At 44.7% G+C, this 23,168-nt stretch overlaps 5 protein-coding genes across 6 annotated transcripts; 2 read left to right on the plus strand and 3 right to left on the minus strand.

Moving 5' to 3' along the window:
• Positions 1-362: 362 nt before the first annotated feature.
• On the minus strand, positions 363-2,496 carry LOC117138031 (kinesin-like protein Klp59C). The gene has a single exon (XM_033299839.1). The coding sequence runs from the start codon at positions 2,338-2,340 to the stop codon at positions 463-465; it is 1,878 nt and encodes a 625-aa protein (XP_033155730.1). The 5' UTR covers positions 2,341-2,496; the 3' UTR covers positions 363-462.
• A 2,529-nt stretch (positions 2,497-5,025) lies between these two features.
• LOC117136826 (glycerol-3-phosphate dehydrogenase [NAD(+)], cytoplasmic) lies at positions 5,026-6,605 on the minus strand. Its single transcript, XM_033297900.1, has 7 exons — positions 6,312-6,605; positions 6,040-6,246; positions 5,768-5,956; positions 5,525-5,708; positions 5,317-5,470; positions 5,171-5,263; positions 5,026-5,113 (listed from the first exon to the last, which is right to left on the minus strand). The coding sequence occupies exons 1-7, from the start codon at positions 6,528-6,530 to the stop codon at positions 5,083-5,085; spliced, it is 1,077 nt and encodes a 358-aa protein (XP_033153791.1). The 5' UTR covers positions 6,531-6,605; the 3' UTR covers positions 5,026-5,082.
• An 8,232-nt stretch (positions 6,606-14,837) lies between these two features.
• On the plus strand, positions 14,838-15,342 carry LOC117136609. The gene is made up of 3 exons (XM_033297594.1): positions 14,838-15,054; positions 15,121-15,201; positions 15,260-15,342. The coding sequence occupies exons 1-3, from the start codon at positions 14,952-14,954 to the stop codon at positions 15,286-15,288; spliced, it is 213 nt and encodes a 70-aa protein (XP_033153485.1). The 5' UTR covers positions 14,838-14,951; the 3' UTR covers positions 15,289-15,342.
• Positions 15,328-16,846, minus strand: LOC117136608. 2 transcript variants are annotated; one of them, XM_033297593.1, is made up of 5 exons: positions 16,668-16,846; positions 16,538-16,603; positions 16,077-16,475; positions 15,715-16,022; positions 15,328-15,648 (listed from the first exon to the last, which is right to left on the minus strand). In XM_033297593.1, exons 1-5 carry the CDS (start codon positions 16,736-16,738, stop codon positions 15,392-15,394), a joined length of 1,101 nt encoding a protein of 366 aa, XP_033153484.1. In that variant the 5' UTR covers positions 16,739-16,846; the 3' UTR covers positions 15,328-15,391. The 2 variants fall into 2 exon arrangements, with proteins under 2 accessions (XP_033153484.1, XP_033153483.1); XM_033297592.1 differs by having other exon boundaries at positions 16,538-16,606; positions 16,668-16,845.
• A 1,519-nt stretch (positions 16,847-18,365) lies between these two features.
• LOC117137996 (kinesin-like protein Klp59C) lies at positions 18,366-20,881 on the plus strand. The gene has a single exon (XM_033299783.1). The coding sequence runs from the start codon at positions 18,532-18,534 to the stop codon at positions 20,728-20,730; it is 2,199 nt and encodes a 732-aa protein (XP_033155674.1). The 5' UTR covers positions 18,366-18,531; the 3' UTR covers positions 20,731-20,881.
• Positions 20,882-23,168: the final 2,287 nt, after the last annotated feature.

The raw sequence follows: 23,168 nt of genomic DNA on the forward strand, positions 1-23,168 counted from the left end.
GGGCAGGTTGGCACACAAATGAACTGGGCCAGAATGGAAAGGAGCTGGTGACAACTTTAAGACGCCGAATTACACAAGTGCGTCCTCAATCGTCAGCGAGTTCTCTGGGCCAAATTCAAATGAAGTCTTCTTACAATAGAGCTGCGTTGCTAGGTTTCACTTAATTTATTAGGCGAATATACATTTTGAGGACTGGAAATACACAATTTGGCGCGTTTTACTTACTCTTCAGGGTGGTGATAAGTGTATTGAGTTAATATAAATACCTTAAGTTCATTATGTCCATCAAAAACGAAATATACCCTTATCAGATTTCTAGAATAAGAAATGCACTCCAATACATAATGTATATCAAACCCCATTTCATTCGTCTACATTTATTAAGTAAACAAATAATTTTGACAATCTGTTTAATTTGAATAACTTGCTGTAGAAATCGATTAGGCGTATGACTTCTGAGTTTTAGGGAAAGTTGCGCCCTCGGAATTGTGCCAGGGACTTCGCCAGCTCCATGGAAACCTCCTGTGGAGAGCGTCCCTTCGTCTGGACCAGCTGCTGACCGGATGTGGCATAAGTGGGCTTAGGTTTTCGATTCTGGGATCTGTTCAAGTCGTTCGTGGTGTTGGTGGGTTGCTGCGCTTGGTTTCCACCACCTGGCAGCGATGTGGAGGAGGCAGATGGAAAGAGTTGCTGGGTGGGTGACTGGCTGACAATATCTGACATGGAAGTGCTTCCAAGGTTGGCATCCTGCTTCCGTTTAGAAAAGATAGAGTCCACACTTAGTTCCTTCACCCGATCCGCATAACGCAAGGTGTTCAATGTATGCTCCACCGAATGCAGGCATGGCGAGATCATGGCTATCATGCAGGTTTTCACCTTCTTACCTCCGATGAAGGAGTCGCGGAGAACTTGGGTCAGCTTGGAGCCACGGAATGGCAAGTGACTCGACTGGCGGCCCAGAGCGCGAATGCATTCCTTGAGGACCAGCAGCGATTTGTTGATCTCGGATCCTTCCAGGCGCGTCACCCGATCCGCCGAGCTGTTGTCCGCTCCTCTTTCATTCCCGGCCAGATCTATGAGCGAGAATTTCCCGTGTAGCTTCTCATCCGTCGCGGAAATCAGCACGATTTGGAACACCGCATGCGATCGGGAGGACTTGGAATTGGCAGAGGTGTGACCCGAGGTTCGGACACTATTGCCCAATTCGAGTAGGGCCAGAACATCGTCGGTGTTCTGTACAGCATTCTGGGTGAGGCCCACCACGTTCACCTGCTGGTTGCTGTCCTCCAAGACGCGCAATAGTGGTTTGCCAGGCATCAGGAGATCGAACACCCGGGAGCCGTAGATCTCGAAGAAACTGCAGGATACTTTCAGATTAAGCTTGTTATAGGGAACCGTCTTCAGAGTGGCGAACACGTCCATAGCGGCCATTCCATAGATGCCATCCATTGAGCTCTGATGCCGTTCGGGGAACTGACCACCCATCGTGTGGGTCTTACCGCTTCCGGTTTGTCCGTAGGCGAAACACGTGGCCATTCCGCCATCAAAAATGTGTTTTATCAAGGGTCGGGCCGTATATTCGTAGACCGTGGCGTTTGAGCAATCCTCGTTGAAGACGTAATCGAAACGGAAGCTGTGATTTTCCAGAAACTTGACCAGGTTCACATGCTTGCGGGGCTCGTGGACCACCAATGTGTGCTTGGACGGAATGCTGACCACATCCTGTTCCCGATCAGCCAGCTCCTTGCGCCTCAGTGGTCTCTTCCTCACACAAACCATGATTTGGTTGGAATTGACTCGTTCGTTCGTGGTACCACTTCTCACCGGCTGACTCTCCATTTGCTCGCGCTGCACTCGTATCATTCTGTCTATCTCCCAGTTGGGATTTCCCGGATCTTCGCTCTTTCCCTGCTCCCGATCTTGACGAGACCTGGCTTGTGCCTGACGCCTCCGTTCCCGTTCTTGTCGCATTCTTTCAGCCTGGTGCACCACCTCGTCCTCTCGAGCTGGCGCCTTCGTCTGCTGGCGGGGCGCGGCTGTGGCCAGTCCAGGTAATAAGCCCCCAGCCACTATGCGTTGTTTCATTGAACGTGGCGATATGGAGGCAGTTTGATTGCCTAACGGCGCATTGCCACTGCAGCGGGGCGGGTCGAAGATATGAGGATTCATCAGGACCACCAGCTCCAGGGGCAGTTCCTTACCACGCACCGTATGTCCTTCGGGCCACTCCACCGTAATCAGGTTGGAGTCACCGCCCTCCAGCTTGATAATCTCCGCCAAGTGGACTCTGCCGTCCGAGCGACGGATGAAAATCTTCTGTTCGATCGACAACTTATCCATGCCAGCAAATCAGTCAGTGCGACTTTCCTTCGATTTCTGCAACAAATTTGCTTAACTGCTAATTTTCACCAATTGAGCGGGCATATTATTTAGGCCGAGTTCTTATTTGGTTTTATGATTTAGGCAGAAAAAGGGAGTGACAGTCAATGCAAGGTGTGTTGTGCTCGATTTTGCTTTAAGCGTTTAGAGATCTAAATGCTATCGAAATTTTAAAAATCATTTAAAAATTATACTCAATGTCGATGCTTCGATGCATTTGGTAACTGCGTGTGAATGAAACACGTAGTTCTAGGACTCTATTTCTGGTCTTCCCGAGCCATTCCAGTGATATCTGTTCTGGCGGGGATTGTTTTAGCTATTTGTTCAATTTGAGGGCAAACAACAGGCAGCAGCAATAACCGAATCAACAAACAACACCATTCCGAGAGCCTCTCTCGTCAGCCGTGCTGCATGTCCTGTGTGTATTCTATTTGCCAAGCGGGCGGGGTCCTGAAATGAAGCATTCTTTCGTCGAAAGAGACGGACAGACGCGGGCGGAAAGAGATAGAGCGAGGAACAAGTTGCAGATACGTTTGCATAAGCCGAGACGTGTGTAACGTACCAAATTGTTATTTATTTTTTGAAGTGCTTGCGCCACTGCCACTGTGTAATGGTGTATCTGTGTGCGTCGTATCTGTGTTTCCGCCGCCAAACGTATGGGTGTTTTGGTATAGGCAGGCGCAGATACACAGATACATTGCCCACAGATACGTGCAACTTGTTTGGGTCTTCAGTGGCGTCTTGTTTGCTATTTGACGTCACATTTTGCCAAATTTACCGTGTAATTATCGGCAAAGGCGAACGCCAAACCAGCGCCACCTCAGACCGCCCACCACCCACTGGAAAGTGCAACAAGGATGGGGCGATGGGGCTGGACTCTGGACACTCCTGCTCCCCAGCTGATAGGAGTATGCAAATTTCGATAGCTTTTTGTCCTGTTTGGCCGGGACCCCAGGCATATTTGTTTAACCGTAGTCAGAACGAGCCGGACAGTTTGATTTCGTTTCGGGGATTTCCATTTTCATTTTCATTTTGATTTTTAGCCGGCATTTTGCACCTGTACGCAGGCAGCACGTAAGCTGAATATTTGCTGTATGCTTGCGTAAACTGCAAATCTGAAATGAACTAATAAAGCAATTGAAATGGAAAACATTTGCCGTGCTTTACACAAAAAAAATTTAATTCCAAATAAATTGAAAAGCCATTGGACTGGATGTGCGTAATGTGGCTTGCATAAATTTTTTGGTCCTCCTGAAACGTAATCATAAATGCATGCATAATGAAGAAAATGATTTCATGGATATAATCTTTTGATATATTGTGCGCATTTTTTCTTCTGCTTCTTTTTCTCTAACCCGGCTGCCTCAATCATTTTAAATAATAATAAATAATTTACATATTGTTTCACGCGAGCAATGCACAAAGAACACATCCACGCAATGCAATCATAAACAATAATTGTCATTCGGCGCGGATTAAATGTTGTCCGCTAATGTAATCGAATTGGACAATTTCGACATTTAAACTAATCCGTTTACAAAATCCGGATGCAATCACACCACCGCACCCCCCTCCCTGCCAACTGATTACCGCCTTTGCTGCTTTGATTTAATTATGCCTGAAAAAAACAAAACGCACGACAAGTCGCAAAGCCGAAAACTAAATGAATTGCATGCATCATTTATTAAATATAAATTTTAAAATTGACTTATGAACGAAAAGATTAACTTGTCCTAATTTGAGTCCGGCAAGAGGCACGTAGTTCGAGATACTCTTCATGACATCGATGGGTATGGGTGTTGATGAATCTAAGCTTTGTAAACTCTCTTCATGAAGTCCCAGATTATTTTCATCAAGTTGGCTTTCGGCGGCACATGGGGCGTATTGTTTTTGAATATAAAGTTGTACGCATGCTTTCCCAAGTGCCAGAATCTGGTTTTTTCCTCACAATGCGCTACATCCTCTGGTTTCTTTAGTAGTATCCATGGCACAAGTAAAATAAGTGGTGCCACAGCTAGCAAGTAGATGAAGTGCGCATTCTTTTTTAGATTTATTCGAAAGTTGGTCTCCATTTTAATAAAATAAAAGTTGCGTTGAACAAGCATAGATCTTATCGGTTCTGGCAGTACTGGCTTACTGACCGAATCTGTCGGCTTGACACATGTGCTCCATTTGATGTATGGTTCAATGAACTCCTGGATCTCTAGATCTCGACTAGTCCTCGAGTGGTTGCTCCCATTTCCTCAATTCCGATTGGAAAGCACTTCAGCCGCCAAACAATGGTGAAAGGAGAAAAATAAAAAAATAACTACCGGACACCGAGAAACACACATAAATTTATAGTTGAGCCATGGAAAACAATGAGATGGAAAAGCGGGCGGCTTTCTTTTCCATTCATCCGGATCCGGATCCCCGACTGAAGTGATTTCCGTTGTTTTTCCTTGTGCTGCGAGCGTTGGTGCATTCAATGGAGTGCACTCTCCGCGCAAAGGAGCACTTGAACTGCAGCAAGAAAAGACGCACAATACAAATGTTGAGGGGCTTTGTTTGAGCAAATCGTGTATATGCGTAGTGTATATCCCAGACAAAACCCATTCCCATGTGCTCCATTTAGCCTGCTAAACAGTAAGAATACGTTTTTCAGTGCTGTATGCTTATATGTTTCTATTTAAAACTTATTACACCTTAAACGACGAGTCCGCTTCACAATTGGAAAGTATGGAGTGGGTGAAATCTGCAGGGAGAGTTGTAATTACTACCGGATCAGTAAGATATTTCTGCAGATCCTTACATATCCTCGCGTGCCTTGATCAGAGTTTCGACCAAACGCTGCAGTGGATAGTCTCCAGTGCAGATCCTGTACACAGTTGTAAAGAGGGGGAATCTGGGGAGGGGAGAGGCCTTAGATCACAAACTACGTATCTACATTATACCTACTTGTCCTCCAAGCCCTTCTTCTTGAGCATATGATGCACCAGCTCCGCTGTCACCGGACCCAGTGGCTCGTGTCCTGGTATGAGAATGTGCTCCAGTTCGCTCAAGGGTTTGCCCGTCTTCACAAAAGCTTCGGCCAACTTGCGATTGCGGTTTGCTGTGGAATATATAAACTTAAAACTATATAGATTTAGGTACGTTTTTGGTATACCATAACAACTAGTAACCAAATCAGATATTCCGCAGGACTCGAAAAAGGTTCCCATGCGGCAGCCGGGATAGAACACATCCACAAACTGGAGCATCTCCAGAAATCCTCTCCTGATGATGCCTCCCTTGGTGTTCTCATTCAGCTCCATCCCGTCGGAACAGCCAGCCGCAAAGGCAATGATATTCTGTGATTTGAAGAAGAAACAAGGTTCCCCAAATGCAAATATCGTGAGGCGGAACTAACCCTTAGAGTGGAACAGATCTCCACACAGTCGGCATCCTCGGTGACCACCACGCGGAAAGTGGGCGACTTGAATATGTCGTGGAGCACCCTGTAATACTTCTGATCCCGACAGCCAACTGTGCCCTCGGCGAAGTGGTCGTGGGCCAGCTCATGGGCCAAGTTACAGCCCACCAGGACGGAGCAGGGAATCTACTTTGGAGTAAGAGGAAATTATTGTACAATAGAATAAGCTATATAAGTATGCAGTAGTATAGTTTAGTTTGTGTTATGACCTTTAGCTGCCGCATTATAATCTGGGAAATCAGGACGAACTGGCCATCGTCGCCGCGCTCGAATCCTTTGATCAGGGAAACGGCGTGGGCCGTGGGCTTGACCTTTCCGAGCAGCGTCTTGCAACAGCTACTCACGAAAGTCGGCGGAATGGCGAATATTATAATGTCCGCATCTCGAGCCGTGGTCACAATATCATCCACGGCCACCTGTCAAGTGTAGGATCGGAATATTAGAAAATTGGACACATCGTCAGTCAGTCAAAGGCACCCACAATATTTGGCGGCAGTTCAAAGTTCGGCATGTACTTGGAATTTACGTGGGTGGTGTTGATGATTTCCGTGAGCTTGCGACCTTCAACAATCTCCTCATAAACGTACATGGTCACCTTTTCGTCCAGTGTCTGCGAGTTCAGCACGTTCCTGCCCACATTGCGGGCTATGGTCGTTGCCCAGTTTCCCGACCCAATGATGCAAATCATTATCTTGTCCATCTTGAGATGAAAATTGCCAAATGATGTATGAATTTCAATCAAATGTTTCGTGTTTGTCCGTTTGAATGACTTTAAAGTCTACGGAATTTTTTCGTCACTAAGTGTGCATTTGGAATTGAATGTATGATCCGAATTCAATTTGTTATTCTGCTGAATGAATTTCGTTTCATTTTGTTATAACTTGCATAACACACATTTAAACGGTTTAGTAATTGACACCATCAATTAGGTTCGTGTATGCAGCAAAGATACTAATTGTACATTTGCTGGTGCAGCGCCTGAATTATTGGCAATGATAATTGGAATGTATACAGCTTTTAAACCGAAATCAAGCTTATTTACCCCGCAGATGGAAACTCCAATTGACTCCCAGTATCATTTCGGCTGTGAACCTTAAAAATTAATGCACCAATAAATTAAAGCGCACGCAAAGGGCCGGCACACGGACTCGTATTATTATATATGCATATTTACATATGAACATATAAGTGTACATACATATATTGATTGAGTGCTGGGCAAACAATTCATCAGTAAACCAGGCGGGATAAAAATTACGTATACGTCACGTTCGCCAAACTGGCAGGGCAAATAATTAACTGCAGCAAGCGTTTTCCCCTCCAATTTCCAATATGGATTCACTCATGGCTGCCGACAACAAATTTAAGCTGATGCTGGAAAAATTGGATAATTCTTATATTTATTTTTTAATTACGGCGGCGTTAAATATTCTCTGAGAAATTCGACTGCGGCGGCGGTTATTTAAATAAAATATCAAATTGCCAGCGTTAAAATGCAAAAGGGAGAAAGCCAAAGTGAAAGTCCCATCGAAATCAATGTGCAAGAAAGTAAACACTTTGAAATTGTGCGACCCGCAGTCGTTGGCAGTCGGCCCCATCTCATCCAATTCCAACCAATCCGGCCAGAATCCAACTGCAGCTCAACCGCCCAGCGCCATCCACTCGACTATGAAATCAAAATGGATGATGGGCGAAATGAAAATGGAATTTTTAATGAGTTGCTGCCGTGGCAAAGGCCAAACGAGCTGGTGGCCACTGAACAATGGAGCGGAGACAAAACGATGGAAAACTGGGGCCAAGTCGGGGGGCTGCGATGGATGGGAATGGATGGGAATGGAGCCCACCAAGGCCGTTGCAGTCAAGTAGGAGGGTCCACTTTCGGCTGTCCAGCACTTTAAGGGCACATGGAAAAGGGTTCCAAGTAGTTGCAGGAAAAGATTAAAGTACTAGTATTTAAAGTTGTTATGAAATAAATATACTTGGCTCTTACTATTGGCTTCGCTTAATTAAAGTTAGAAAAGAGCTTAGATACAATTTTGTTTTTACAGAAGAGACAAATTTCTAAATAACGCATCAGTACAATTTAAAATCAGCAGGTAGCCTAATAAAGCACTTTTAAAGTATCTTGAACATAATTCGATTTTTATTCCTTTCCTGGGACTGCATAATATATTCCTACGCATTCTCCTAGCCCCTCGTTAGCCCCACATTAATTTGCTTTTTTATTATTTAATTCTCTGTATTTTTATTTCCAGCATAAAGTAAACTTGACTTGGCCAGATGACTGACTGAAATCTTCTCGGGGATACGCACATAAAGTTTTAGCACAATTTTTATGCCTTGCACCTTACATTCTGCCCCACCTACTTTTTCTTTGTGGCAGTTACTCATATGATTTTGTGACTACAAAGTTGAAACGTAAATAAAATTATTCAATGTTTTTGTAAGCTGCAACGTGATTTCGAGTATCTGTCGGTTAGTTTGGGTATCTGAGTGCGGGAATAGAAGGAAACTTTCACTTTCTCCTCGCTCCAACTTGTGCGAACTTCGCAATCTGGAGATAAACTAATTAGCCGGATGTGTGCTTCAGTTTTGTGTGGATAAATCGATGTTTGCTCTGAAAGGTAAATAAAATCGAATTAAATAAAAGCTTTCAAGTGCGGAAGGCTTTTAAGTATAATGTTTTGTATTTGTAAACATGCATCATCATACATTTGGTAAGAACCTAAATTAAATTCATCTGATTCGGAATTAAAACGTCAGTTTAGAGTGCGATTTTTGAAAAAGTAACTGAAAACTCAATATAGTTACGAAATAGAAGTACTGACCGCATTTTAGGCATTTTTACTACCACTTTAGATGTCGCTCCGAAGGACGAAAAGTGGCTCATGCTGCCTTGCCGCTTTAAGAGGCATTAAATTACGTGAAAAGAAAAGTTTGTGGCCCAAAGTTGAGTTGGATTCGAGTGGAAATCAGATCTAGATACACATACAGCTACAGATGCGGATACAAAGCAAAGGCTCTGGAGTGAAAATGGAGTGAAGCCGCAGTCTTAGATTGCGTGCGAAATGCAGGCAAAGTTGGCTTGCTAATGGGGAAAAAGGGGGAGAGTCCTGGAAAAACAGCCAACTATGCAAACTGCTCGGCTCTGAATGAAATCGAGATAAACTACTCACAATATTTACTTTTAATTGGAGAAGTTCAAAGAATAAACAAATATCAAGGGACCGAGGGATAGAACGATGCGGCATTAAAAGTTTTTTGTTCTTCGTCCATTTGCCACCTTTCCCTGCCACATCGATGGGTAGAATGAAACACATTGCTTAGTGCACTGAAAGAAACTCATTCGAAGATCCCCAAGCAGATGAATATTTTACCTTCCATAAATCTCATCATCAGAAATGAATTTCCCTCGATTTGCTTTATATTTCTCTGTGTAGATTTGGCTTTAATTCCAGCATTCGAGTTCATTAAGCTTCTTAAATGCGGCCCAAACTGGAATTAATATTCCGAACAACATTTGCCGCATTCGGCTGCTGCTGTTTCCTCCACTCGCTCCCATTTGACAGTCGGCCAGAAAGTTGAGCCAGAAGTTCAAAGCGGTCTCGTCAGGGGCGTAGGGCAAGGGGGCGTGGCAGGGTCAGAGGGCGCGGCAGAGACGTCTGCGCTTGGCTTTTAATGTTCTTCTTTGGATTTTAGCTTTTTTCGACGTTTGCCTAAATGGTAATTAAAATATTCCCAGCTGGTGTCTAGCTGCCCGTTTGTCCGCAGCTGTCCATCGGCGAGGAGATGAGGGATAAGCGAGTGGGTGGCAAAAGGAGTCTCGAGGTCAATTGCAATCAGAGAGTTCTTTCAACAGCTCGCAGGCGGTAAGCAAATACGGTGAAAGTGCACAGAGGTTATTCTCAACTCTGCTTTGCTGCTGCAAAAATTTTAATTGGATTCGGTTCTGCTCAGCCAATGAAACTCAAATAAAATGTATCCAAACTTTTCTCATGAAGAATCCATTTAAAATCTACTATACTACTACTATTTCGCAATTTTTTGGAGAGTTAAGTTATATCTTATCTTTAATGAATGATAAAGTCATATTGCTTTTAGATTTCCTATGGTAAATACTTGCCATTTATTATACACAAATCTACAACGCTTTTCTTGTGTGTTTTGTATATCCCTTCTGTACTTCCAGCAGCCATTTAGCGAACTTTACCGCCATCTTTCATTCATAATTTGCTAGACCCTTTTTGTGTGAATTTTTCACACACACACACACATACAAACAAGAGGAGCGGAAAATGGCGTAAGCAAGGGGAAAAGCATCAGACGCAGCTGGGCGAAAAGGGAAACTGTGTCAACGCCGCCAAAACTCCCCGCATTTCCATTGCTGTTTTCCCTGCGTCTCCGTTTTCCGCCACGCTGATGGCGACATAAATAGCACCGCTTGGATGATGGCTTAGTTCCTGCTCTTCCGCCGCCGGAAAAGTCCCCGTTAGCGCGCCCCAAAGTTGGCCAGATCCCCCAGGTAACAGGTAAGAGCCGCCAGTCGCTCATAAATGTAAACTTCTTCGGCTAGTTACATGTAATTATGCCATTTTACTCACAGCAAAGATGAGAGGCATGAAACTCATTCTACCCCGACAACGGCTGCTGATGTCTTTTCACTTGATTGCCAATTTAATCGGCTGGCAATTTTCCGCCTTGGCGCCGTGATTAGTGGGCGTGGCCGTGACTAATTTGTGCGCCAGTGCAAAAGGAGGAGACTCTTCCGTGAAGCGGAAATATTATTCCGAGTTTCGGAGTTTATACATTAATTTATTTATTTTTACCCGCCTGAGAGTGGCGTGCGTGGGTTTCCAGGACTCACCAGCACACATAATTCAAATACGTGCCGGGCATACGGAAAATTCGGAAAATGCACACACATCGACTGCAGTTAATCTTCGCTTAAGTCCCGTGTTTCTGTCAATATTTTCGTTTGGCCAGGAGTGACGCACTTTTTTTAACACTTCTTGCGTTGTTTTCCACGCTTGTGAAAAACTATTTATGCTGTATAACATTCCATAAATAAATATATAGTTTACGAGCTATCCATTAATATAAAACTTATAAGAAAAAGAAGAATGAGTCATTGCTAGAATTACTAGGAAATATAAACGCCATTTTAGTAATAAGTTTACTTCCCACGCTCTGCTCAAACATTTTTAGTAGCTTAATTTAATATTATTAATTAACAAACTGCAATTTTGATCGAACCACTTGGAAAACAAGGAAAAGCGCAGGAAAACTAGCATGAGCAGTCATAGAAAAAGGGAAAGCAAGGGGAGAAAAAATTTGCTTGCAATTTTCCTGCCATTTCTCTCTTTTGCACCCACGCGTATGAGCTCGTGTGTGCGTGTGTGGGTGTGTGTGTAGGGGTGTCCGTGTGTGCACACACTTGCATGTTTGCTCAGTTCACATGAAGTCAGTTGTTAAATTGTTGGGGTTTCTCTGGGGCTTTCATGCTACTGCTCCCTGTGTCCCATTTTTCAGGTGGTACTCGCGGTTTTTCTGGCTTCCTTCGCTGAGTTTCCCGTGCTTTTTGCCGCAGTTTTCCTTCGCTTCTTGGCCCTAACAAATAGACTTTAAATATTTTGGCACTGAATTTATCTGTGCCAGCTCGTGGGCGTTTACACATTCACAACCAGGTGTACAAGATTTATGACATCGAGCCGAAAGAGGAATGTAAATATTCCGCTTTATAGTTTTCCTTTTTCTTTTTCTTGTTTGTATTGTGTGGGAGTTTCCGAAATTATCCCTTTGGATCTAGTATAAACGGTAATTTGTTTTCTATTTTTAGCACTTTTTTATTTGGCTTAGCACGTGTTTCCTGACTACTTTTGACCGATAATATCTTACATCAAACAATTTATATATTGGATTAAAGAAAACATAGGCTACATTTTGAGCGGATATATATTTACCAAGGATTAAAACTAAATTGTATTCAAAAGATGGATATATTAACTTGCTGCTGGGGCGAAACCTAAAAAAGCGAATTTAGAGCAAACAGATTTTGTGGAATTTGATTAAACTTTTTACATATTTCAAAGCAAACGTAAAGTGTATATAAAACTTAAGCAATTTTAACTTCTTCGCCGAATCGCTGGCTTTCCTTTTCTCTTATTTTGTTAGTTATATATGGCTATGAATTTATAACGAAAAGTTTTGCATTTTGCAAATCATTTTTAGCACCTGCGGCAGGGTTAAAGTTCAGTCAGCGTGAAAACTTTGCAAATTAGTAGTCCAGCGCTGTTTCTTTCCGTTTTCCTGCTGTTCATATATTTATATTTCGCTCAGAAAGATTTCTGATTTCATTTAAAATGAGTTAACCTGTTAATGCCGGAATGATGAAGAACGAAAGGAAAACATTTCTTCCAGCCATGACTCGTAAATTTGTTTGCTGTCGCAGAAGCAGAAGGTCTAGAAAGTGGCAAGACCCGTACAATGCGTGAAGCCTATAGTTCGGGTCACCAAAGCCGATCAGCTGAACTGGACTGGACTGCTGACCATAAGCAAACAGCGAAGATTTATGGCTAACTAATCGACACAGGCAATCCCATAAATCTAGACCCAGTTCGAATGTCAAATGGCCAAAAGGCCAGCGAGAGGTAAGCTAATTGGCGGACAAGGCAAATTAAAGTTCGGACCCAATAAATGTTAATCGGTTGCTCTTTGTCTTCTCTACCCTTGTCTGCTTTCCATCCTCCCATCCTTAGCTAACTTTTTGGCCATCTTTGGTTTGGCTTTGACCATTATGTTTTAACTTGTTCGAAAGCTTCACAGAGAGTTTTCATTCTATATTTACTAATGCAAACAAAATTCAGTACAAAACGCATTGAACACGGCAATTAAGATAAATATTATTCAACAAAAGAATAATGTGATACTTTGCTAATATTGCCTGTTTGGTGCAGGTGCCAATGATGGCCAAACGCGGCTGAATTTATGGCCAATAAATTAAAAAACTTTTACAAAAAGCGCAACAGAACACGACAATATGGCAGCATTAATTGAAAGCCCCGACTGCTGTGAGTGTAGCTGAGCATATCAAAGGTAATTACGGATGCCGTTAACAGCAGCCAAATGGCTAAGATACCAACCACCGCCCACCGCCCACTTACCCACTCATCTCATTATTTAGTTAATTATATGTTTGTGTGCCGGCAATTAGAACTCAGATTTCATTGTTGGCCGAAAACCATTTTGTGGCCTACTCGGTTGCCATCAATGGCGATGATGATGATGTCCATGAAAAGGGCAGCAGGCAGGATGGCTTCGCTTCGCAATGCTTTGCTTTGCTCACCGCAAACTTCTAATTAATTTGAAAGGAAACATTTGAAACGCCTTGTGTTGCGGTTGAAATGGCCCACCTCCCTCCCGAACAAACCCCATCAAATGGGTCCTAGACATGTGTTCAAATGTGTAGGAATTTTCCTGCAAGCTCATTAGAAACCAGGCACTCGATTGAGCTGACAATATTATTTTAGGCTAATTTGCAATGCAAGGTAAAAATACTTACGGTTTTTGCGCCTCTTTGGGGCGGAAACATTCTGCTCGAATAATTGTCAAAACTATCTTGGCCAGCTGAAAGTTGGCCAGCTTGAGCTCTTAACACATTTAATTAAGAGGCGGAAAAATCCGAAATTTTAGCGCCCCACGGGCCACACACAATGCATTAAAACTGAGCCGAAAGTGAAACTGTTGGCAATGCAACTTTATTTGTAGGAAACCATTTCGGTTTGGTTGCATCATTGCGAAGGCTCAACCCCCTACTTTCCCAATGTTTATAAAGCTGCTCGGGATTTGGCCCAAAAGCTGTACAGAAATGAGAAAGTTTCGGCAGCCCTGTCAAATGGATTTACTATTTGGCAAAAAAGTTTTAATATGCTTAAATTAGGGCATTTTTTAGCCAGCATTTCAGTTATCTCTGTTTCTATTCTAGCATCGAAGTCTGGACTTTTGTGGGCTAGAAAATACATTTTATCTAATATATTTAATAATATTTGACCCAGCTTAGCTCTCCGTGAAAACGTAGCCCAGTTGAACTTAACTATCTGCCAACATACGATTGGAAATATACCTGCTGGTTGGACTGAGATTCATTTTAACAATGCCAGTGGAACAAGTCAAGGGAGCTGTCATGTCAACCGCAAATTAAACAAAGAGGAGCAGCATCCAAGGACCCACGAATGCGGGGGCTGACCCAAAGGATCGGGGGAGGTGGGAGCCATAAGTAATTAACCAAGTGATAAAGAACCTGGCCCAAGGGCGACACAAGTTGCTGTCCAAGACGACGACAACGCTCGTCATTAGCGGCCGAAAATGTTGCATTTAGTTGTGGTGGGCCTGATGAATATGGTTAATTTCATTTGTATAAGTATATATACACACAAGTATATACACATGGAGCTGCGGAGTCTGGGAAATATGTATTTATCCCTGGGCGACGATGACGATGACAGCGCCTGACCAAGACACATTTTTCGTTTGTCCTCTAATTGCATATCTGAGGATGGTGATTATTATGGAGCCGGCGATGATGAAGGCCAGCCGTACAATTACCAAGTCTCCTGCTGTTCGGAGCCCTGTTTTGATGTTCTGGCCAGAAAGAGAACCCCTGGCCATTGGCCAGACGAAGCCGTGTTTCAGTGTCTAATTAAAAGCACCGGCAACTGGCCTCTTAATTTATGCTCGTTCAGGGACAGGTTCCGAGAAAATCCCGCCCCACATTCCGCTTTCCACTCCGCATTTGCATGCCCTCCTACCCGGATCTCAAATGTTTTGGCTGGAAAAGTTTATGGCATAAATCGCACATTGGCTCGTAACTCGCAGCTGTTGGAAGGGAAAATTGCATGTTTTGTGTCTTTGAATGCGCACACCTGATATCACGGTATTTTTAAAACACTCTGGGGAAGGAATTTCCCTATAAAATTACATTACTCAGAGAACTAGTCCCGGAACCAAGTAATCCTTGCTTTACCGCTTAGAACTCCTTACACATTCCCCAACTCCAAATCAAATCAGCCGTAAACATAAAATTTAAATCAAAATTGTGAGTTTTCATATAAATTTCTACTTCACCATGGCGGATCCGAGTATCAATGACGTCGATGAGACTGTGGCCCCTCCCCTCGGAGGCGATGACAGCTTCAATCTGAACAAGCGGCTAGATTGCGAGCATTTAGGTGAGAAATAGCCCGAAGCCAACAAGGCTTAACACTTAAATGATTACTCGATAAATTCCAAAACAGATCAAATGACGGATAATTGGACCGATTATCGAAGACCCTCGTTTATCACCGAACTTCTGCGATTTTTCGGCAACGTATTTGGTGAGAAGCCAAACGAACTTAGATACGAATGGCATCTAATATACTAATTTCTCCACAGTCGATATATTTAATGCAATTTTCAACTGAGAGGCAAAACATATAATCTGTATAGCAAAACTAATAAAATCTTTAGTCATAAAATTGTATTTATTTTCACTACTTGGTACTATACTACTGGTTTTAATGACATTTAGCCGCAATAGATTTCGGTGAATACGGGAATGCGGCAATAGCAGGTGCAGTTCTCGAACTCATTTGCGTATTGCGATATTTCGGCAACGAACCTCTCCAGATTTTGCGGGTTTTTGAATATGTTCTTGTCCACAGTCAAGTCGTTGTCCACCAGGATTTTCCAGCGTCTCATACTGGCGATGACATCGCCGCAGAAGTCGCGTTTGCTCTTCTCAGTCGTTTTCTTGATGTTCTGCATGAGCCCCTTGTGCTTTCCTGTGAAATGATTTTCAATATATTCCATAACTATATATATTTTGGAAGATTTAGAAGCTAGCTTACTGTACGCCCTATTCTTTTCGACCAACGCCGCTTGGGCTTCTCTCTGTGAAGCATCGTAAATCTCGATGATCCTGTACATGCGCCTTTCAATATTCTTGGACATTTTCAGGGCTGCCTCGCACTTTGGCTTGCATTGGCTCCAATAGCGGGCTCCTTCGAATGGGACTTTGCTGTACTTGGTACTCCTCTTGAAAGTTTCCGTATCCTTTCCCCGATCGGCCAGGTCTTTGGCCAGTTGCGACTTAACCCTTCCATTGTGAAACCGAAAGTGCAAGCTGGCCAGCAGCTTCTCTACTCGCGACATGCAGCTGTTGGTGGCGATATTTCAGTAAAATAATTACCACTTATATGGGCATACTCACTTTGAGTTCTTGAGCGAATATACACCTGGAATCGCGAAGGTGCGGAGCAGGTGGTGCAGCTTGAAGGCCACGCAGTTGAGCAGATCCTCGGCGGCGCACACCTGCTTCCTGAGCAATTTGCTGTGATCGTGAATGGTGCGCCGACTCTTCCATCCTCGGAATAAGGCCTGGATCTTGGTGGCCGCCCGATGGTGGTGATCCTGAACCCGCTTCTGCAGCAGGTTCTCCACATTCCTGAAGTGGTTTTTCCGGACCGAGAATCCGCGCCACCAGCGCTGAATCGTGATGGCCGCCTTTCTTAGATCCTTGAAATACTTTCGAAAATAGAATTTCCGCCAGTTCTGTTGGATAGTTCGGGCTGCCTTGTATTGCTTGTAGTCCAGAAGAAGCATTCCGGTTCTGAAATTGGATTCCAACTCTTGCAAATGTGCCTAAAAGTGAAAAGTAGGTGGAAGACTTACCGCGAAATCAGGTGCAATCTGCAATTAGAAGATTTACTGGATCCAATTTGGGACTCGGTGTTGCCACTGCTGTAACAACAGTACGGATGACTTCAAAGTTGCATATATATATATTTATAAATTTGTTTACCGGCTATCCCCACCTAGTGGAACCGTGGCCCTCCGAGTCTGCTGCATCATGGGTATAAGTCCTGAGAACATCCTGCCAAATTAACCGCGCTACTTCTTCCTAATTTAAGTGTATATGTTTAGTGTTTACTTTGTGTACAGTGTGTTAACATATTTTTAAGTAGAACAAAGTGTTTGCTGTGACTGACATCTCGGTGGAAAATCGATGACTCGTAGATTTCCGTCTAGCTGCTGGCCATAATTTATGGCCTCCAGCGATTATATCCGCATAAATCTTCGGGCTTTGCATCCTGGTCTCCATTTAGGCGACATATTTTATTTCGCCTTTGCATCAACATGCTTGCCGCTTATCGCGTCGGGAGAAAACAGATTTATGTGTCTATTCCTCCACCTCGAGTTCGCATAAATATTCTGCAGACTGGCTTGAATTTTCCAAGGCGGCATTTAATTGAATGGTATCGATGCCCGTGGGCGGGCTTAAGCTCGCTTAAGTTCAGTGAGGAAGGACCCATATTGGCAGTTGACCATTTATGATGCCCTTGACTGCAGCGGCCACGCTATCCAATTGTGTTCTAATGCTGACAAATGGCCGAGGTCAAGTTGCCATAAATTCGGGACACCGAAAGCCATTAGGTGGTCCTGGCCGGCACTTTAAACGAAAATCGATACAGAGCCACGACATTTTGCCAGCTCATTATGGGCCACAAATGAACCGCACAGGCACACACACACACACACACACACACTGCCATTCACATTCACAATCGCAAACAAACGGTCGGAAATGAAACGGAAATTCTCATTTATGGCGCCCTTGACGCCATTTCCAGTTTCCAGTTTGGTCGCTATCTATGCGGCCCTGACAAGTTGGCACTGCTCGCTGATTTCTGATGCAGATTGCGATTGCAGGCCCTGATTGCAGCAGCCATGAGATTTATGGTCCATATAGCCCGTGCTGACCCAGTAGCTGATAGCGAAACTAGACCAGAAAAGGATGCTAGTCATAGTCCCAGTTACAGTCACAGTCACAGTCGCAGTTGCCAGAATGTCCCCCTGCTCAACAAGCATTCACCTTGGGGTTTCGATTGCGGTTTTTGGGGCTGCTGGACTGGCATTGCCGTAAATTAGTTTTTACACCTGACCGACTGGGGGCAGCACGTTCTTTGATCCCTCGAAGGGTTTGCCCGGAGCAGATGTATTTTAATTGTGCTCCAATCACATGTCTAGACAACAGAACGAGAGCTATTTATTTGTGGAATGTGCACGCTTGTGTAAATACGAAAAGGTCCTGCCTTCGCTTTATGACACACACAAGGGGAAAAAGGTAGGGAGCCGAAATCTAATTTGAAAAGTACTAACCCGTAACGAGCCAAGAGCCATATATCAAAAGAAGCTGCTAACCCAAGGAATTTACGAGCCAACACCCCAAATATGTTAACCATAAAATTGTTCTGAGAGCGGAAGGAAAAGGTTCAAGAGCCACCTATATATGTATGTATGTAGTTGTACTTTAAGAAGGCTCTTTAACTTTGAGTACTCCAGAACCTTGAGTCAATTACAAAATCGAGTAGCCCACCTTAGTCGGTGCTGTATTGTAGATTTTGGTAGAACTACGGAAATGCCGATATAATATTTGTATTAAAAAGCGAGGAGTAGGCTGGGCGTTAAGGGTTCGTTCTTAGATTTCGAACGATTGTCAGTAGCCCCTCAAACTCACACTCGACTATAAATTACAGAGGCAACATCTGGTCATCATTCATTTGTGGACTGGAAGTCAAGAAAAATATATATAATCTGAAAATCAAAAAAAAAAAAAAAACTGATCTATTATAAATCGCGAGCTGCGTAATCCTTTACCACCAGACATGGATCGCATAAAAATTGGCGAGCAGCTCCTCTTCCAAAGGAGTGACGGACGAGTCCATCAGGTGGTCTGCACTGCCAAGAACCTGGAACGGGATTCCATCACGGGCGAGTGGACCGAGGGCACGGTGGTCAAGGGTAAGGAAGTGCCATTAAGCACGCTGATTGGCATCAACCATCATATCTTCGCGGAGAATCAACCGCCGATATCGAAGCCATCGAACTCCTTGCTGCCGAAGCCGAGGGGCTCGAGTCCGCCCGGAGGACCTAATACCCACACTGGAAATCCGTATGCAGAGCGCATGAGAGTACCGGACGGTCGCAGTAAAATTGCCACTAGAAAGACGGATCCTGCTGCGGTGGGAGCGCGAAATCGTGAGCAGGGTATAGCGCAGACCCCTCGTGTGCCCGCCTGTAGGCCGGAGCGGGATGCCAGCCCCACCCAAGGTCGCAAGTCACAGGGTGGCAACAACAGCAACCAACGCTGTTCCAGTGTCGTGAGGGAGGTCAATCGCATGAAGGAGCAGAGGGAGAAGCGAAGGGCTCGCCAGGCGGAGCAGCTCCAGGAGAAGGATGCGCTGCGTCGCAATAATCCGGGGAATCCTAACTGGGAGGTGTCGACGATGCTGCGCCAATACCGCTCCTCCTTGATCTTTTCTCCACTTCGATGCCTGGATCCCAATGGAGCTACTGTTCAGCAAATTTCGGTGTGTGTGCGAAAACGACCCATGAGTCGCAAGGAGGAGAACTCCAAGAACCTGGACATCATCACAGTTCCCAGTGCCGACAGCCTGATAGTCCACGAGTTACGCCTCAAGGTGGATCTCACCAAGTTCCTGGAGCACCACAAATTCCGTTTCGACTACACGTTCGACGAGGAGTGCTCCAATGCGCTGGTCTACAATCACACTGCTCGTCCGTTGATCAAAACCATGTTCGAGGGCGGCAATGCCACTTGTTTCGCTTACGGACAAACTGGCAGCGGAAAAACGCACACCATGGGCGGAGAATTCTTCGGAAAGGTTCAGGATTGCGGAACCGGGATCTACGCCATGGCAGCCCGGGATGTCTTCGAGGAGGTATCGCGCCCGGAGTACCAGAAAATGGGAGCCAAAATTACGTGCAGCTTCTTTGAAATCTATGGCACTAAGGTGTTCGATCTCTTGCTACCCAACAAACCCATGCTGCGGGTATTAGAGGATGCCAGGCAGCAGGTCGTGGTGGTGGGCCTGACGGAGATGCCGGTTACCAAAGTGGAGGATGTCCTAAGGCTGATTGAGCACGGCAGCAAGGAGCGCACTTCCGGCCAGACCTCGGCGAACGCCAAGTCATCGCGTTCCCACGCCGTCTTTCAAATAGCACTCCACATGCCCGATTCCTGGGGCCCATACGGCAAGTGCTCCTTTGTGGACTTGGCAGGCAATGAACGCGGGGCGGATACGCAATCCGCCGATCGCCAAACTCGCATCGAGGGAGCCGATATCAATAAATCCTTGCTGGCCCTCAAGGAGTGCATTCGAGCCCTCAGCCGGCAGTCGAGTCACCTTCCCTTCCGAGGCTCCAAGTTGACCCAAGTGCTGCGCGACTCCTTTGTCGGCGGCAAGAAGAACAAGACCTGCATGATTGCCATGATATCGCCATCCATGAGCTGCGTGGAGAATACGCTCAACACTCTACGTTACGCAGACAGGGTTAAGGAGCTCATTGCCAAGGAAGACGATCTCTTGCAGTCCTCGTCAGTGGATGGGGTTGGGGAGAAATCTGCCGACCTCGACGACGAATCCGAGCCAGAAATGATGGCCGACGAGGAGGGCGATGAGGAGCCGGAGGATGAGGAGAATCAGCATATAACCACCATATCCTCGGAGGAGGCAAGCTCCTACAACAACATGAGTTATGACATGAACTATAACCACACCCTCAACATTCTGGGTCCCTCAAGGACCGTGGACATCCAAGAGGTGGCCGAGCAGCACGCACTTTTGGTAGAGTATCTAGAGAACTACGCTAACAATTTCCGGCAACTAAAAACGGATAAGGAAATGGAACAGTACACGCAAAATTCAGAAAGCGCACTACTGAAACTGCTAGCAATGGTGAATCGAACACGGGATGTAACGCACAATTACAACACTCATAAATTATTGAAGGAAGAGAACCAGAATGCATATAAGGAGGTCGAGCTGGCTGATTCCGACTAGATATTTTCCCACCACCTACTAATAACCCTAGCATATGAATTTATTTTCTACCACTCTGTATCTTTTCAATTGCGCTTGGGAGACCCCCGAATGGCTCAGATTTCGATTCGATAAACAAGCAGTTAATGAAAATTCAAGCGTGAATTGAGTTCCTTTCATTTCCCAGTCAACCAGTCCCCCAGTCCCCACTGCACTCAAGTTTCACTTGAGCTCGCCGAGGTAAAATAAAAACTTTTCCCCCGCCCCCCCCCTGCGGACTTTTTTTTTTGTGCAGCTTCCCCCCAGCTCGCTGATACAAATTTATGACCGTCCAAAGTGTAATCAACAACATGCGGCAAGCGAGCGGTGGCCTACAAAAGGAACTGAACCTTTGGGGTGGATTTGTTAACTTGGTTAACTGGCAATATTCCCGGCAGCATATGTAACAGATCCGAAAGAAGCCGCACGAAGTGCGAAAGAAACGGTGCCAAACTTTTCCCGGCCACAAAGCAAAAAGTGGAGGTTACGTGTGAGTTAAAGAGGTTCCAGCTCTTCTGTGTCAAAGAAACTTGGTAAGCTCCTTTGTAATGTTCCCCTTATATTGGTCACTAGTTTTATTGCACTCACTTTATGGTCTAAAGCCCTGCGGATGGTAAACTATGGCTGGTGGTAACTCATTTCGAATGAAGTTGTGGCTGGCTCATCAATGTGATGAAAACCTTGCTAATACATTCTTAGGGTATTAATCTTATATTAATCTTGCTTATCAATTTCAAATATTATTAACCCGTCATCACAAAGGTTAGCCTGAGTGACGTATGTTGAACTTTGCCCACAATCTTGTAAATATTTGGCAAATAACAATTACTTCAAATTCTATTCCAAATGTCTAGCAAATTGTTTACCGACTCGTGATCTCGCTGAATTCCTGCCAAACTTTAAGGATGACGATGATGAAAGTGAACCACAAGCAGCTGTAGACAATTTCCTGCTCGCTCCGCAAAACGCCCGATTTCTGTGCCCGAGTAAATGTAAAATTTCCCCCAGATGCTGAAAATTGCAACTAATTCCACGAGCTGGGGAAACTTTAGCAGAACTTGCCGCACACACAGAGATCTCTCATTTGGAAAACTTTAAAATTAGTTAAGTTCGAGCTGAGATATCCAATAATGCAGCCCCAAAATGTGAACAAACAAATTCATCTGCGACTCCGGCAGTCTCCCTCCTCCACTTTGCTTACATTTGAATGGATTGGTCGGGCTTCGGGTTGGTTTGGTCTGGGTGTGGGTTTTGGTCTTGGTTTTGGTTTCAGTCCGGGCATATATTTGCATCAACTTTTCCTTTGATGTGGCCTCAAATGTGCGGCAAATGTAAGACTCCCCACACAAACTTGATCCGAAAACTTTCAATCAAATTAGCCCAATGCAACGCATTGGCTCCAGTTTCACAGAACAGCTTAAGCTCCACAAATTGCTCCTTTTTTATTTATGGGAAACACATTTATATATTCAAATTAGTAAGCTCGAATCGAATCGGTAGATCGCTCAACGTCAGCAATCCCAACTGCAGCCCGGCACTTTTCATTTGGGTAATGACTGGTAATTGTTTTCAGTTGGCCTAATGAGGAAGCCTCTTCAGGAGCTCGTCGAGATACTTTCTACTCATTGTCAGCTGGAGCGGTTTTGGGGGAAAAGCGAAAGTGCAGTGCTGAATTTTAACGAAATTTATATGGAGCAGCAGCAGCTGCGAAAGAAGTTAAAAGGACAATTTACCTCCTCCTTGTGGCGGGCGTCCCTATTTTCTGCTCCTCCTTGGCTTGGAATGCATGAAAGGGAAAAGCACAAGAACATTTCCACGTTTCCCTCGACTTTGTTGGTTTTTCCTAGTTGCCCTTCTCGCTCGCCTTTTCTTGTGGGTTCTATTTTAAGCCGGGCCAAAAGCACTGCAATGCCAAAGAATTTAAGGGGCTGCTGCGGCAGCGGGGAGTGGCTGGGCTTCAACTCGAAGCAAAACACTTAAGTTTTAACCCAAATTGTTGCCAACAAAGCGGTTTGTCTAACATTCTTTTTGAGAAAATTTTGTGAAAAAGTGTTTTCCAGCAAGACCGAAACTCACACACAGCACCACACCACACCGCACCGCACCGCACCCGTATGTGTTTTCACATACGTCTTCGCATATAAAGCCGTGAACATCCAAAGGGTAAACAAGCCATCCGGAGAACTGGGGACCAGCCTTGGATCTGGCCCAAAGCTAAGTAACAATAAACGTTGGGTCGGAGGAGCTTGGGGGGCATTTGGCTACGGCTTCTTCTTGGACCGAAAAGTGTAGGTGGACTTTGGGGATATCAATGAAGGAAGCAGTTCTTATGTGGGATTTGGAGCGCTTTTCTTGCTTGGCCAAAACCAGCAAAAATGGCTGGCTCTCCAAAAGTTAGTATCATGCAGTAAGTATTTAGC

Source organism: Drosophila mauritiana, chromosome 2R (assembly GCF_004382145.1).
Source record: "Drosophila mauritiana strain mau12 chromosome 2R, ASM438214v1, whole genome shotgun sequence".
In the NCBI taxonomy this organism is placed as follows: domain Eukaryota; kingdom Metazoa; phylum Arthropoda; class Insecta; order Diptera; family Drosophilidae; genus Drosophila; species Drosophila mauritiana.

Coding starts and splice junctions, on each gene's coding strand:
- LOC117137996 (XM_033299783.1), top strand. CDS start 18,532: ATGGATCGCATAAAAATTGGCGAGCAGCTCCTCTTCCAAAGGAGTGAC.
- LOC117136826 (XM_033297900.1), bottom strand. CDS start 6,530: ATGGACAAGATAATGATTTGCATCATTGGGTCGGGAAACTGGGCAACG. Junction 6,247..6,311: donor TTGAACTGCCGCCAAATATT/GTGGGTGCCTTT, acceptor TACACTTGACAG/GTGGCCGTGGATGATATTGT. Junction 5,471..5,524: donor TTTGGTTACTAGTTGTTATG/GTATACCAAAAA, acceptor TATATTCCACAG/CAAACCGCAATCGCAAGTTG.
- LOC117136609 (XM_033297594.1), top strand. CDS start 14,952: ATGGCGGATCCGAGTATCAATGACGTCGATGAGACTGTGGCCCCTCCC. Junction 15,055..15,120: donor GCTAGATTGCGAGCATTTAG/GTGAGAAATAGC, acceptor ATTCCAAAACAG/ATCAAATGACGGATAATTGG. Junction 15,202..15,259: donor ATTTTTCGGCAACGTATTTG/GTGAGAAGCCAA, acceptor ATTTCTCCACAG/TCGATATATTTAATGCAATT.
- LOC117136608 (XM_033297592.1), bottom strand. CDS start 16,738: ATGTTCTCAGGACTTATACCCATGATGCAGCAGACTCGGAGGGCCACG. Junction 16,476..16,537: donor AGATTGCACCTGATTTCGCG/GTAAGTCTTCCA, acceptor ATCCAATTTCAG/AACCGGAATGCTTCTTCTGG. Junction 16,023..16,076: donor TATTCGCTCAAGAACTCAAA/GTGAGTATGCCC, acceptor CGCCACCAACAG/CTGCATGTCGCGAGTAGAGA.
- LOC117138031 (XM_033299839.1), bottom strand. CDS start 2,340: ATGGATAAGTTGTCGATCGAACAGAAGATTTTCATCCGTCGCTCGGAC.